Source organism: Phoca vitulina, unplaced genomic scaffold, assembly GCF_004348235.1.
Source record: "Phoca vitulina isolate PV1807 unplaced genomic scaffold, GSC_HSeal_1.0 scaffold6, whole genome shotgun sequence".
Lineage (NCBI taxonomy): Eukaryota > Metazoa > Chordata > Mammalia > Carnivora > Phocidae > Phoca > Phoca vitulina.
The window spans coordinates 47074477-47089749 of NW_022589709.1; the positions used below are offsets into that span (position 1 = coordinate 47074477).

Sequence of the window (15273 nt, forward strand, 5' to 3'; positions counted from 1 at the left end):
CTGATAGAGACAGAAAGCTCTGCAATGGACCTACTACACTCTAATGTCAAGAAATCAGGGAGATGAGGAGGCACCACTGAAGAAGAATGAGAGAGAGCAGTCCAAGTGATAAGAAGAAAGCCAGGCACTGTGGTATCCTGGAAGCCACATGGAGAAAATGTTTCAAGGAGAGGAATAATCAGCCGTGTCAAATGCTACTGATAGTTCACATTAGTTGAGGACTGACAGTTGACCATTGGATTTAACAAGGATTTAATTTGTGGCCTTGATCAGGCCAGTTTCCGTGGAGTGATGGGCATGGAAGCTGAATAAAAGTAGGGAAGAGAGAAATTGGAGACAATAAGTGTGCCCAACTCAGAGTTCTGCTCTAAAGGGAAAGCAAGAGATGAGGCAGTGGCTGGAGGGGGAGGGGGGCAAAGATATGTTGCTGGGAGTGAAGTGTTGGTTACTATCAACTGTTCATTCCTGCCGAGGAACAGAGAAAACAGCTCTGCTGGTTCCTTTAAGAAGAGCATATAGGCTATTGCCAGGGATGGTCCATTATACCCTGCAAGCAGGTATAATCTTAAGTAGAAGATATAATGCCAGGGCATAGAGTAATCGGAACAGTAGGATGCTTTTCAAGAAAGAGTAAAATAGAATTAATTACTTCAAGTGCTTGCAAATGTGAATACTACCTGTTTTCTGTCATTTTTGTATTCTACACATTACCCTGACATCCATAAATATGTTTTCCATTTGAATTTGTCTTATCAATTTTGTGTACATATATCTATTTAGGACTTGTATATCAAAATGTTTATTTTAAATTGGAGATGGAGAAATAACTTCACTTTGTGCAATTTGAGTTTTCTCATTATGCTTTTTTTATATACATTCTAGCATTAGTCAAATTAGTAAGCTCTAGTTTCAAAACAGACTTTTTGGTGCATTACCAATTGCTATAAAAACCTGTTCTGTAGAAAGATTATTCTATAAAGTTTAGGCATGAGTTGTGTAACTTTAAATATAGATTTTATGTATTTAGGTAAGTAACCAAGTGAATATGAGAGTATCGTTTCATTTTTAAAGAAAGTAAATATATATATAATCTGCCACTTGTATTAGAAGACCATGACCACAGGCCAGTTTGTTTAACGTTCTTACTGCTATTTGAGAATTTGAAAAGACTATTCCTTAATCAGTAGAATCTTCTCTACCATATTATCAGAAGGATAAGAAAAAAGTAGCATGCTTTCCTTCCTTCCTTCCTTCCTTCCTCTCTCTCTCTCTTTCTTCCTTCTTTCTTTCTTTTTTTCCAATGGTACATTTAGGTAAATTAAAATACGTCTCTCCTATACTCTCATCTGGGGCACATTTATATGGAAGTATGAATATAAAATAGGGAAAAGGAAGAATGGAATACTTTTGCATTCTTGAATGAAAAAATAAGAGTGCTTTTGAAAAATGATTGTTATAGCTTCTTTTATAAATCCCAAATATGTATTTTCATACCCATAATGTAATTTTTTTAATACATTAAGATAGGTTGATCTGGCTGTGACTTCAGTCAGTAGTGGGAGGCAGCGTAGAGCCAGGTTCAGCTCATGTAGGACTCCAGCTACTTGCCTCACAGACAACAACAACAGAATGTGTCTATATGTATTTGTGAATATAAATTGATCTAAAACAAATTATTAAAGCTTTTTATAGAATGTTATTAAACTTTTATACCTTATTAGACCAGCAGACAGCGTGGTCCCGATTCACAATCCAGAAGTCCATTGCCACACACCCCTAATATATGTAATGAAGGTTTGAGAAATAGTGTCATCTTCTTGAAAAGGCCCATAATGTGAGTGAGCAATTTTGATGCTTAGACTAAATCCATATCAAAAGAATCAACCTGCTTATAAGACTGTGCTGAATTGGATTAGCCTTACAAAAATAACATCTAGGAAACTGGATCTGGTAATACTTTACAGTTATTTTATATGAGTTATTTTAATTAAGTGTTGATGATGATAGAATATCTAAGATGTATGGGAGATAAGCTACATATTTATGCTTATCAGCAGAATGCGCTAGCACAAGTATGTCATTTTGTGAGCTAAATTAGTTTAATACTAGTTGGAATTAAAATGTGTTAATCAAGAGTGTCTTATCCACTGGGGTGTCAGTAATGTCTGATGGAGGTTTTTATGGAAAACAGAAAAGAAACTAAACAAATTAAGATATATGAATTGTAAAATAACTTTGACGAAATTCATTTGATGTATAATTTATGCTTCATTACTTTTCTACGGAAAACTCATGAAGCATCTCATGGAATTATAAAAATTAAAATATGTGAACATTTTTACTATATGAAAGATGGCTGTGTAGTGAAATGCAGAAGTCACAACACTAAAGATTTTTCAAAATAATATTCTCAATATTTATTGTTGATAGCACATGAGTTTAAGAAAGTTAGCACAATTAAGAAAGAAGATTTACTTCTAAGTGAAATAGGGAATTGAAAAATAGAGAATAGAAATCTAACTAGGAAAATCTGGGGTGCCTGGGTGGCTCAGTTGGTTAAGCATCTGACTCTTAATTTTGGCTCAGGTCATGATCTCAGGGTTGTGAGATCAAGCCCCAAGTCAGCTCTGCGCTGGGCGTGGAACCTGCTTAAGATTCTCTCTCTTCTGCCTCTCCTTCTGCCCCTTCCCACCTCCCTCTCTTAAAAAAAAAAAAAATGAGGGGCCTGGGTGGCTCAGTCGTTAAGCATCTGCCTTCGGCTCAGGTCATGGTCCCAGGGTCCTGGGATCGAGCCCCTCAGGCTCCCTGCTCGGCGGGAAGCCTGCTTCTCCCTCTCCCACTTCCCCTGCTTGTGTTCCCTCTCTCACTGTGTCTTTCTCTGTCAAATAAATAAATAAAATCTTAAAAAAAATAAAAAAAGAGATCTATGTAGGAAAATCTTGTACAGTAAAGAGAATTGAATTAACTGAAAAATGACACAGAGTGAGTAAAAGGTAATATTTAGTGTTTAAAGGAATGTTTATGCTTTGGGTAAAATCTTATAGTGAACATATTTTTATTACCTTTCCAGGACTATAAAAAATAATTAGAATCTGCCATATTTAACATTTCCAAAAATTTTCTTGGGAAGAAATTTTTCCCTTGAAAGATTCTAGAATGATTTTCATGTCATAGAATTGTGTATTATTCCCTTTGTCTGCTTAAACAGTACATCAAAAATATCAGAAGAAAGATTAAATCTGTCTAAAGTCATGTCTGCACAAGATCAAGTGCGCTAGATATTTGGTCTCTATGTAATTAATATAGTATTTTTTCTGCCTATATGTCACTTTGCATCTTATGTTTTTGCCTAAGTGGTGATGGAAGCAAATTACTTTTTGGCAAATAACCATTTTCTTACAGATTTTGGACTAGAGATGGTTATGGGCTAAAGACAATATGATAAGAAGACAGAATGTTTAATGTTCTTACTCAAATGCTGAGCCTTTTCTTAATGGAAAGAAATATGTAAGCTTCAACATGCCTGAGGGAATCTCTCTCTCTGAATAGATAGCAGTCTAAAAAGATGAGGTAGGGTCCTTTGTGTAAGTGCCGCACTGTAGGAGACAACTAAGAGCTGAACTGCAGTGAGGAATTGGTAGCACTTCTCAAGGCTGGTCTTTGCTTCAGGAAAAATTTGATTAAGATACCACACTTTTTTTTGTTTTGTTTTGCCAAATCATATGTAAGTTAACCTGACATCCTTTTATACCAAAAACTGGCTACTAAATACTGCCAATTTGTAAAACTAAGAAACATTTTTGTCCACCCTGACACCCCAGAAATAGCAAAAGAAACCTAAAAGGAGTAGGAGAGGGTAAAAGGCCTTATTAGTGATCTACATGAGAAATTCTCTTAGATGTTGTTGATAGGGATATTGTAATTATAATTCAGTATCTTCTTGGGGTCGACACTTTGTTCCTTACTGTTTTTATTAGGTCCTCTGGAAGATATAAATTATCCTATTGAAGCAAGCAGAATTTTCCCTTCTATACATAATTGATAAGCATGTACTCACTAGACAAACCAGATAGACTATGCTAATCCCGTGGCTTCCTGTTTACAATAGCAAGAGATATCACCTATTTTTAACAAGACATGTTGGTCAGGTGAGATTTTATGCAACAGAACCAAACTTTATTCAATCTTTTGCTGTTTTCTTCCATCATTATTATTCATTCACTTACTCAATGAGCCAGCTATGGAACCAACCAAATATTCAAAGAATGCAACTCTGTACATTCTCTCTTAGAATATGCTAACTGCTTCCTTTCCTTCCTCATGAACCTCATTATAAGTTATCAGATTATAATGAACAGTTTGATTATGATGATGATACTCTTCTAATAGTACCACATCCATTTATCACCATTCCCTACTCATCTTCTATTGCCTTTTGGCGTGTGACTTAAAAACACTAATAAGTGGACTAAAGACAACATATATTATCAAAACTCTACCACAAATATGTAAGAAAAGAGGGCTAAAGCTTACTAAATTGATTTTATTTCAGTTGTCATTTTTCTTTTAGTTCAGTGAATCAAGAGCACATGCTAATTAGTGCTTTATACACAAATTAACTTGCTTACCTGAAATACCACTGCCTTTTCAGCTTTTCCTGGTTGAGTAGTAGCAAGGGTAAAGAATTCTGCATTAAGTGAATGGTTGCACAGTTGCTGGGGGGCTGAGGAGGAAGTGCCAAGTCAGGCAATTTATTTATGGTCAGTTGGTAATAAGAATGAAGTATGTGTACCTGCCTTCATTCCATAAAGTTATTACTGTAGCAGGATGTTATCTCTATAAGAAAACTAAAATGGCAATTTGGTCCTTGGTTTCCTTTTACATAGTAAGGAGGTTGACCTAGTAAACTCTAGAAAGTATATTTCTGCTATAAAATATGTCCAAAAGTCACATTCAAATAAAATTTTTAAGTCAGATTTTATTATAATTGTACAATATAAAACCTATAAAACTTCAGTTGAGTAATTCTGTGAGGAAGTCATTTTTTAAGTGAGCATTTTTTAAATTGTTTTGTCAGTTCATATTTTCTTAAACTTGGTAATTGTGTTCTTTCAGTCATTTTAAAAAGTTACTATATTTTTCAAAATTAGAAGCAAACTTCACATGAATAATTTTGTCCTCAGAAAAGTTCAGTTACTTTACATTAGATAAGTCCCATAAAATTGTGTTTTATTTAGAACATACCTCAGACTTCTTTCATAAGAGTAAACTTCTAAATGTTACATTTGTCCATTCTAAAGATATCAGTATTACTCTTCTCTTCTTCACTGATTTGGTCTAAATTGTGCTTATAAAAGAAAATATAGTACATAGAAAATAGTATGTGTTACATATAGTATATAAATAGTATGTAGAAAATGCTTAAGTGGCATTTTAAAGAAACTTATTTTTTAATGATTTTAAATTTCTTTATTATCAATTTATTCTCAGAGACTAATATTTAAAGAGTTTCTGGGGCGCCTGGCTAGCTTAGTTGGTGGAGCATATGACTCTTGATCTCGGGGTTGAGTTTGAGCCCCACGTTGGGTGTGGAGATTACTTAAAAATAGTCTTTAAAAATAAATACATAGAGAGTTTCTAAAGCCATGTTGAAATATTTAAAATAAGATACAAGGTGATTTGGGCACCTGGGTGACTCAGTCAGTTGAGTGTCCAACTTCTGATTTCGGTTCAGGTCATGATCTCAGGGTTGTGAGATCCACCCCCGCGTGGGGCTCCGTGCTGGGTGTAGAGCCTGCTTAAGATTCTCTCTCTCCCTCTGCCCCCCACCCTGACTTTCTCCCTCTAAAAAAAAAAAAAAAAAAAAAGAGAGAGAGAGAGAGAGATAAGTTGATTTATATATTGCTGCATCAATTTTAAGGATTCTTGGAAATACCAGTTTTATTTTATGGATTAATTACCTTGACATTAAGATAATTTCTTGCTCTGATATGGTTTTGTGTTCTTTCTGAAGTGGGTTTCCTTCATATCAGGGCACACATTATACTGCAGTGTACTGAATCCTCTATGATAATGGTATGAACAAAGTGCTAAGAAGTCGAAGGAGCGGAGCCTATAGAGATTCTTCAAAGAGGAAGTGACATTTAAACTGTCCCTAGGGAGATTAGTAGAAATTGCTTGGCAGAGAAAGGAGAATACAGGTAGTCTCAAGAAACAGAGAATATTCTGGTGTTGATAAATCATAGTTATATGTTTTCTAAAAACAATTAAAATGTTAGAAAATATTATGGTGACTGATGGTAGCTGCACTTGTGAATAGCATAATGTGTAAACTTGTCGAATCACTGTTGTACACCTGAGATTAATGTAACACTGTATGTCAACTACACTCAAATATACTTAAAGCTATACTAAAAAAAATAAATATTTTTTAAAAAGAAAATATTAAAGTTAACATTTGAGCAATGTGTCATTAAAATGTATAGTTTCATCATATATATTAAAAGAAGTTAGGGCTTAAAATGGTTCTTAGCACCTGTAATTTCAGGATGAGTAAATTATTTTATTTTTTTTACAAATCAAAAAATTTTTTTTAATTTTATTTATTTATTTGACAGAGAGAGACACAGCGAGAGAGGGAACACAAGCAGGGGGAGTGGGAGAGGGAGAATCAGGCTTCCCGCGGAGCAGGGAGCCTGATGTGGGGCTTGATCCCAGGACCCTGAGATCATGACCTGAGCGAAAGGCAGATGTTTAATGACTGAGCCACCCAGGCGCCCCACAAATCAAATATTTTTATATATATGTCCCCCCAAAACTCATCTTGGATCAACAATAACACAAAGGTTCACAATTGGAAGAAAATCTCTTCCCATGTCCCAATGCCCTTAAAGCCATAACTGAAATATTCGAGCTCTGTGCTTGTGTTATTCTCCTTTTACATAGTGATACCACAGATTTCTTTATTCACTTAAAAAATGTGCTGAATGCCTACTATGCGCTAAATACCACATTAGATGCTATGGTACCAGCCTGCGAGAAGCTCCCAGTCTAGCACGGAAGTCAGATTACAGGTAGTCACTTAAACCTTGGATCTTCCCCACTTCTGTAAAAGCATAACCTCAAGCCAAAAATTGGGATTTATCTTTGATTCCTCTCTTTCTCTCATTCCATATATCTAGTGCATTGTCAAATCTTGTCACTAATGTCCTTAGTTTTCCTCTTCTATTCTGTATTTCTACAGCCTTCACTTCTATTTTCTTATTTCTCAGGATGGGTAAATTATTAAACAATTCCATTGGGAACATTTGGGATCTTCAGAGAAGGAAAAGAATCATGCTGAGCAATATAACTTCCAACTAGCGTGAGGAAAGAGAAAGGGCTGATTCCTTCTAATTCTTAGGGAATTGAGATAAAGCACTAAGGGTTTATGAAAGACCAAATAAGAAGAGACAGACTACCTTCCACTAGCAGAAAGGGCAAAGAATAAAAGAAAATCTCTCTTTGAGGGAAGCAGAAGTTTAAAATTCTATGAATAATTCTTGATATAATGGAAAATAATAATCCTTTAAGATTGAATGACATTCATTCCGAAATAAATTATGATTCTAAATAGTATGATCTTTTCTCTAAAAGGCTACTTAGAGGAAATGAGATGGACATTTGGTTTGTATTTCTATTAGAATTTTTTTCCTCCTTCATTTAGTCACCAAATTTTATTGAATTCTCAGGCTTTGTATATGTTTTTATTCCTTTCACTTTGGGTTATCCCATTTTTGGGGGGGGCAGATAGCTGAAACATGTAGAAAGGAGAATTTATGCCTATAAATGTAGTTTCCATATGTCAGAATACTAACATTGCTACTCATTTTATCTTGTGTTATAAAGAACCTAACTCTGTGAGTTTTGCCTAATTTGGAAAACTTTTTTCCAAAATCAAAGGATAGCCTTGATTTTCATTCCTTCATAGCAACACATGTTCTATCAAGTCAGGGTGATGTAATTATGCCTTCTGAGGGAAGGCACCAGATTGAAATATTATTTTCTGTGGGTTTTCATTGATACTTACCATTTGGTGAAGAGAACATTCTATTTCTTCAAATTAGTGGACTGATAGAAAAAACAGTTTTTCCAGAAAATTGTTTCTCCTATTAATTACAAGACTGGAACCTTAAAAAATCCTAATCAGAGGGCAGTGATTTTTATCTGCATTGTTCACTGAAATGTCCAACGACTTACCCGAAGTGTCTTTGTAGGTATTGAACACAGATTTGTTGAATTAAAGAATTGCTAGTATACCTTTTAATTGATAAGTTCAGGTTTTTTTATTCTTCTGATTGACCTTTGATCTGAACAAAGTGCATCATTTTTTTTCTTTAACTAGGTTTTCCTTTTCCTTGGAAAGCGTGGGAATATGTTTCTCCAGCTCCTTGATAAAAGTGGTTTGTGAGTTAGGAGCATATGCCTATATTCCCACCCCTACACACTTCAAATATTTAGAGCTATTTACAGTATACAAATCCGTATACTTAAGGGCAATGCTGGAGATAATTAACAAAGACACAGAATCATGGAGTTTTGTTTTGTTTTTTTCATTTTTCTAAGGGACTTTAGAGATTATCCAACCCAACTCCCTCATTTTATGGTTGAGAAAATTAAAGCCCTGAAAGGTTTTTTTTAGCCCTGGGCCCCTCTGCTAATTAGTGTTATTGCAAAACTAGAACCCAGGCCCTGACTCCCGGTCAAATGTTTTTTTCACACACATTATAAATAGCTTTGTCAAGATGAAGGCTTTTTCCAGTTAAAATATTGATTCACCATCAGGACACCTTCAGGCAAATATTTTAATGCCCAAACTATTAAAAGAAACTTTTCCCCCCAAATATAAAGAGTATTTCATAGCCAAAAATTCTTTTGAAGAACCTGTTCTTCCCAAGCTATTAATGCAGAGAGTATTGACATGTCTGTTAGTAGATAACACTTTATATTATCAGTTGGTAACCTCTTAGATTAGTATTTTACCGCTAAAGAATTTAAACTAGTTTTAATATCTTGAATTGTATTTGAAAGGAAATTGGCCTCTGAATGGTGAAGTACAAATATTAGTTGAATATTCTCAGTTGCTAATATGCACACTCTTGTGGGTTCGGTCTGTGTCTATACATCAACAGGTAGGCAAGTGAGGACCTATGTGGTTAACTAGGTAACTTAAGGTAAGGATCAATCTGAATAGCAACAGCTTATGTTATCGCAGCACTAATTCTATATCAAAAGTGCTTTACCCATAGCAATCTTTGTATTTTAGGTAAAAGTAGTAGATATTTATCCCAATTAACTAGATTTATGTCATTTTTCCTTTAATTGGATTGATACAGATTGGAATTTTAAAGTGGTTTTCTTTTCTTTTTTTCTTTCTTTCTTTTTTTTTTTTTTGTTTGCCAAAAAGACATACATTTGAACTTGGAGGAGGGCATACAAGAGGAAATAAATTAACTAAAGAGAGAATCTTTTTCTCTCCCAACCTTCCTCTATAGAAGTCTATAGCTTCCCAGCTACCACATGCTCTGCCTCTCCCTCTCAGTAGTCCCTTGATGGTTCCTCACAGTCAGATAGGAGAGTATGACAATCCCATTAAAATACCTTTATTCACAGTACCATCGATTAGAGAAATTTCTCTTTTCAGATAGTCCATTATATTAACACTGAAAACATCATTTTACATTCAGAGGAATATGCAAATCTCAAATATTCTATTTCAAATAAGGTCCATCTCAATGTTTATCTCAGCATTTGGTATTTAGTAATATTTTTAACATAATTTCTACCTTGGATTCCATTTCAAAGTGAATTTTATAGACAGGAATTATTAGTTTTATATAGGTTTATTTTTATTTCTCCATGTTTCAAAAACTAAATTGATACACTTTGTATTAATAAACGTGTCATAAAATATCACTTTGTGAAAGGAAGAAAAACATCCCAAGACCAATGATACAATATTTAATTACTAATTTTTTTAAATGAGTCCAGAATTTAAAAGGCAGTTCCATAAATGAAATTAGGTCACTAGAAATAAAGCAGAGGGAGTGTGAATATTGGGATAAGCTTCTAGTTGGCAGTATAGTTAACTAACTAATTCTATTTAGAGTCTAGAAAGGATAAAGAGAAACAATTTTGATCAAATACATGAAAACTAAACATTCTTTAAATGTTAAAATTGGAAAATTCACTTAAGTTTTATCAGTTGGAGGTGACAGTATTACCTGAATAATCCAGTGTTTCTGTCCATTTAAAATGATCTCCTGGTTAACATAAAGATTAACATGTAAAAACATATAATAATGGTCTGACTAACATGTAAGAACACAGTGAGCAAAAAACTGAATTGCTTGTTTAACTCTAAAGTTCCTCTTGTTGGTCTGTCAAATCTTCCAAAAGATATTATAGAAACAGTCCATACAGCATAAATTTGTTAGGATTGTATTTTTCAGATGCTGCTTTTTAAAATAACCTTAATTTAAAAATGTAGCCAAGAACTACATGCTCAGTTTCTAAAATGTTTATAGAAAATACGTTATAAATGTGGAATTTAATTATGTAAAGTACTACAAATTTGGCTTGCCAAGCTTTTGTGAAATTGATCCTTAATTTATATTACTTCACTCTTAATATTTTACTTCATGATATTCCACCATTTAGAGTTGATAATTTACTTATGTTACATATAATAAATTTTATAGTGTAACATAATTAATCAAAATTATATAATTTTTCTGTAAAAGTGGAATTTTGAATAATGTTAGGAATATACTTTGAAAAATTTGATGCCTGAATCTGAGTGATCAAAAATACTCTCCCACTCAACATTGGACAATAATTAAAATGTTATTTTTAGGATATTTTTCAGATTTTTTTGGACTGACAGAGTCAGCACATTTTAGCAGAATCTGATTTATCTAACAAGATAAATTGACTTGAATTTTAATGTAAGACCAATTTTTTTTCTTTTGTTAAAAGTACACAGCTCATAACCTGCTAGTCTCAAAATATGCAAAGAAATTTCAACTTTAAAATTTATAATCAATTTTGAATTATAACGAACACTTGAAAAAGGAAAGCCAAAGCTCTTTTCACCAGAAAGAACCTATGGAAAAGAAATTTCTTTGCCATTGTAAACAGGTATGAAAGAAAAAGTGAAGAAATTCAGCAACTTTAAAATTATTAAAGGAAACTGATAACAAACTGAATGAGTCCAAAGTGTATGTTCAGAACCCAATTTATGTAATGATATGGCCAATAAGCATCTTCCTGAAGTCTTTGCTGAGATTCAGTTGCCTAAATTCCTAATAATTAACATTTAAAAAAATTTTTGCTTTAGTTACTTTAGTCATCTTTGATGTTTTTATATTCTTTTTGGAAAATGTTCCAGATATTCTACAAAATAAAAAATTGGATGGTGTTTTTTCTTAAAAGCGTTCATTCTCCTGAAAGCAACCACATGGGGAAATAAGTTGATTTATGCTTTGTATAATTCGAAAATTCTTTAAAACAGTTTATTTTCAGATCCGTATTTTACATTGTGCTGTTTTTTTGTTTTGTTTTGTTTATTTATTTGTTTTATTTCAATAGCCTTTTATGTCACCTCGGTACCCTGGAGGTCCAAGGCCCCCACTGAGGATACCTAACCAGGTAAGATTCATGTGCTACTTAAGTCAATGGATTTTGTTGTTGTTTTTAAGAATCAATAAATATCTTTAAAATGTCATGAATATTTTTTTCCTATAAAAATATTAAATTATCCTTTCTCTATCCCATTTAGTGCTACTTCTGGTAATACATAAACTACTTCAAGGATTGGCAAACTACTGTCCATATGTTGGCTGACTGTTTTTGTAAATAAAATTTGATTGGAAAACAGCAACACTCATTCATTTACATATTGTCTGTGACTTCTTTTACACTGCAGTAGATTTGAATGGTCATGGTGGAGACCATATGTAGCCTGTAACCCTCAAATACTATCTGGATCTTTACAGAAAAAAAGTTTGCTGAGCCTTGAAGTCTACCATATACCTTGAACCTAATTGTGTATGTGTATATATATAATTTTGGTAAATGCTAAACACGGTTATTTAAAAGAGGACAATAAAATTTTCTATGAACATACTTTGCTTTATTTTTATATAATATGGTTTCAATATCATGGTTATAATACTCCTATCAGTTTTCCCCAGTTATAATGATATATAGAGAATATAATTAGCTGCTTCTAGAAGGGTTAGATCTATTAATAAGTAAATCATTAGCAATAGATCTTCCAGTTCTTTTTACCTACTAGAGCTCTTTGAGATTTCATAAGCTTTTATTCTTACATAGTTTTTTTTATCAATGTCAGAAATATTTATTAGCTGAAGACAATAAAGCACAATTTTTACTTGCAAGGAGTTTATAATTTAGTTTTAAGATACAGAAAATGTACATTTATATAACACAAGAAGAAATTAAATGCTTAATCTTATGGAATATTTATGTCGAGTAATTGTTTTGTTACTTCCTTTAATTCTGTTATTGTATGTCTCAGCATTTTCCAAGATCTAAAGTAAGCCCTGTTATTCCAGTAAATTCTTTCTCATTCTTACTCTCTTTCTATCTAAACTTCCTTCCTGACCAAAAATGTAACAAGAAAGTTGCGCTTCCTAGCATATTTGATAGCAACAGAGTTCTGCTTCTTCTCTCCTAACTCTTGCTGAAATTATGCAGTGTCCTTGAAGTGTCCCAGTTTGCTGGTGTTCTCTGCTTCTCGTGCACAGCAAGGATGCCGGCACCCACATCCACCCCCAAGGGAGAACGTTAAACAGGCAGCAGTGCTGGATCCTCTCATGGTTATAGTGCTGGGAGTCCTCACATTAGCAGCTGGAGGAGCTTTTCCCTTCACACCCAATCTGCATTCAGTACGTAGGGCCAGGGAAACATGGCATGAAATAGGAAAAGGAAGTGCACAGATGCCAAGTGTTTCCAACATATGGGAATTTTATTTTCTCTGTGGGTGAACCTGTGTATATTAACAGTCAGATCTACTTATATAGGTGCCTGAGTTTTTAGAATTTCCTTCTAAACGTTGGAAAGTTGTATCTTTCATTGGAGTCTTCATGATATTTCAGACACCCCATCCATAGCTTTGTATGTTACTTAGATCTAAGAGGTTCCTGAGCATCTGAATTAGGGAAATGTGAGTTTCTTGTAGCAAGTGTGTTACTAAAATTTTTTGGCTCCATATATTCCATATCAATGATGAAAATCTGATGGGATTATTGGAATTGGATCCATTTGATGTTGTTGAAATGCCTACCATGTGTAAATACAATGCTGGGTTCCATATCTACCGAGACTCATAAAATGGAAAACACACTTTGTGGAAGAAGAATGGGTTGTGGTAAATCTAGATTGTTTGAAACTTTTTTAAGAGCAAGTACATGATGCCTTTGGATTTTTAAAAGAGGCAATTAAAATTTTAAAGGTAAGAAAGAATATGATTCAGGCTCTTTTTCCTCAAGAATTTTAAACAGTCTTTACCTAAGTATATTTTAAAATAATTATACTCTTGTTTGAGTGGCTCTTTTTGTCCACTCATTCCCCCCCCACACACACTTTATATAGTTAAACTTTATTAATTCAAGCATCTGTCTTTCTAATGTATAATAATTTACATTTATACTATTTTTAAAAAGAATTTTCTGAGCAAATTAATTGTGTTAATAGTGTAAACATATTGTTTTAGGAAATGTTTAACCTATTTAGGATCATGACCTTTTCAAGCAACAGAATGTTTCTTCAATTTTATTATGTAGTCATTAAAGTAGAATTGGAAAAACTATTTTTGATGATTAATTGGAATCTTGCATATAAAAACAACACAAATATGTTAAGTATTTTTTTATTTCATCTTTATTTAGAATGATCATAAACTAATTAAAATTTGTTTTTCTGATAGATTGTATCTAAGAAAATAAAAAGGGAAATACTCTCCAGGGGTATTAAATAATCATTTTGAATATGTAAAAGATATTCCTTTAATAAACAGATTTTTCAGAATTTATAATTTCTAATGATTAGGCTGTAGATTTTAAGTTCTCCTGAGATGGTTTTTATGGTTCTAGACTAAATTCACAATGGTTTATACTAGTTGTATATTTATAGGACTGGGTATTTGGAAGATGGTATAGTATCACTCTACCAAAAAAAATATAGGAAGGGGTAATGTTCTCTAAAAAATGGAAGAAAAGTAGAATTACAAAAATATACAAAGAATATATTGCAAATAATATTTGCAGCATATAGTGCAAAATATACTGCAAAGAATAAATATATATAAAAACGTATGAAACATAGAAATTAAGTCCAAAAAATATATTTGACTATACAGTTTTACACTGAAATTGGCTCAACTGTCAGAATAGGTCATTGGTGTTGCAGCATCCAGAACCTGGAGTAGAACAAGTCTTTATCCTTCTCTTAGATAAAAGTTTAATCAGAAAAGTTCACAGTGTTTATTCAACACTATGCTGAGGAAACCGAGGCAGCCAGAAATACAGAGACTGTTAATGAGTGACACCAAGAATAAACTACTGATTTATTGATTCCATAGAATTTTTAGTTTATCCTTTATTTCTGACCATTCCTGAAACTCTGTAAACAGGTATGTGACGTGGTTGATGCTGTTGACCATTTTATATTCTAAAGCTGATATTGGTATTCTAAAAACACACTGCATCTGACCATTCTACTGAAAGTCTCGAAGGTATTTCTCCAATAGTAGTTGAGTAGTTAAATACATGATGACGGAATCAAATGGTGAAATAGTATGCAGCTACTAAAAGGCATGTTATAGAATTAAATTTTTGATGGGATAAAATGTTTATGATCTATTACCAGCTATAAAGAAGTCACAAAGCACATGTAGTATATCACCTTTTATATATCACTGTACAAACTCAGTTTCCCCAACTCACCACACACACATACGCACATTTGTCAAAGACCATAAAGACTATGTCCTTTATTTCTGGATAATAGAATTATGAATGATTTCTTTTTTTTATTTCTGCATTTTAAAATTTGCATCGAACCAGTATTTCATTTGTGATTAGAAGAAGATATTATTGGTTAATTATAGAATAGGTAAGTAAAAGTACAGATATTTTATTCTTCTGGTTATTCAATATATAAGATTATCCTTCATTAATATTGAATATATAGATCTTACATGATAAAAGG

The 15273-nt window shown here is 33.0% G+C and overlaps 1 protein-coding gene across 4 annotated transcripts in view; it reads left to right on the forward strand.

Moving 5' to 3' along the window:
• The window catches only part of SSBP2 (single stranded DNA binding protein 2), a 286517-nt gene that overhangs the window by 213851 nt on the left and 57393 nt on the right, over positions 1–15273 (forward strand). For all 4 annotated transcript variants that reach the window (XM_032404079.1, XM_032404081.1, XM_032404080.1 and 1 more), the window contains one exon: positions 11629–11688. In XM_032404079.1, coding sequence (XP_032259970.1) covers positions 11629–11688 — 60 coding nt within the window. The remainder of the gene's footprint in view (positions 1–11628; positions 11689–15273) is intronic.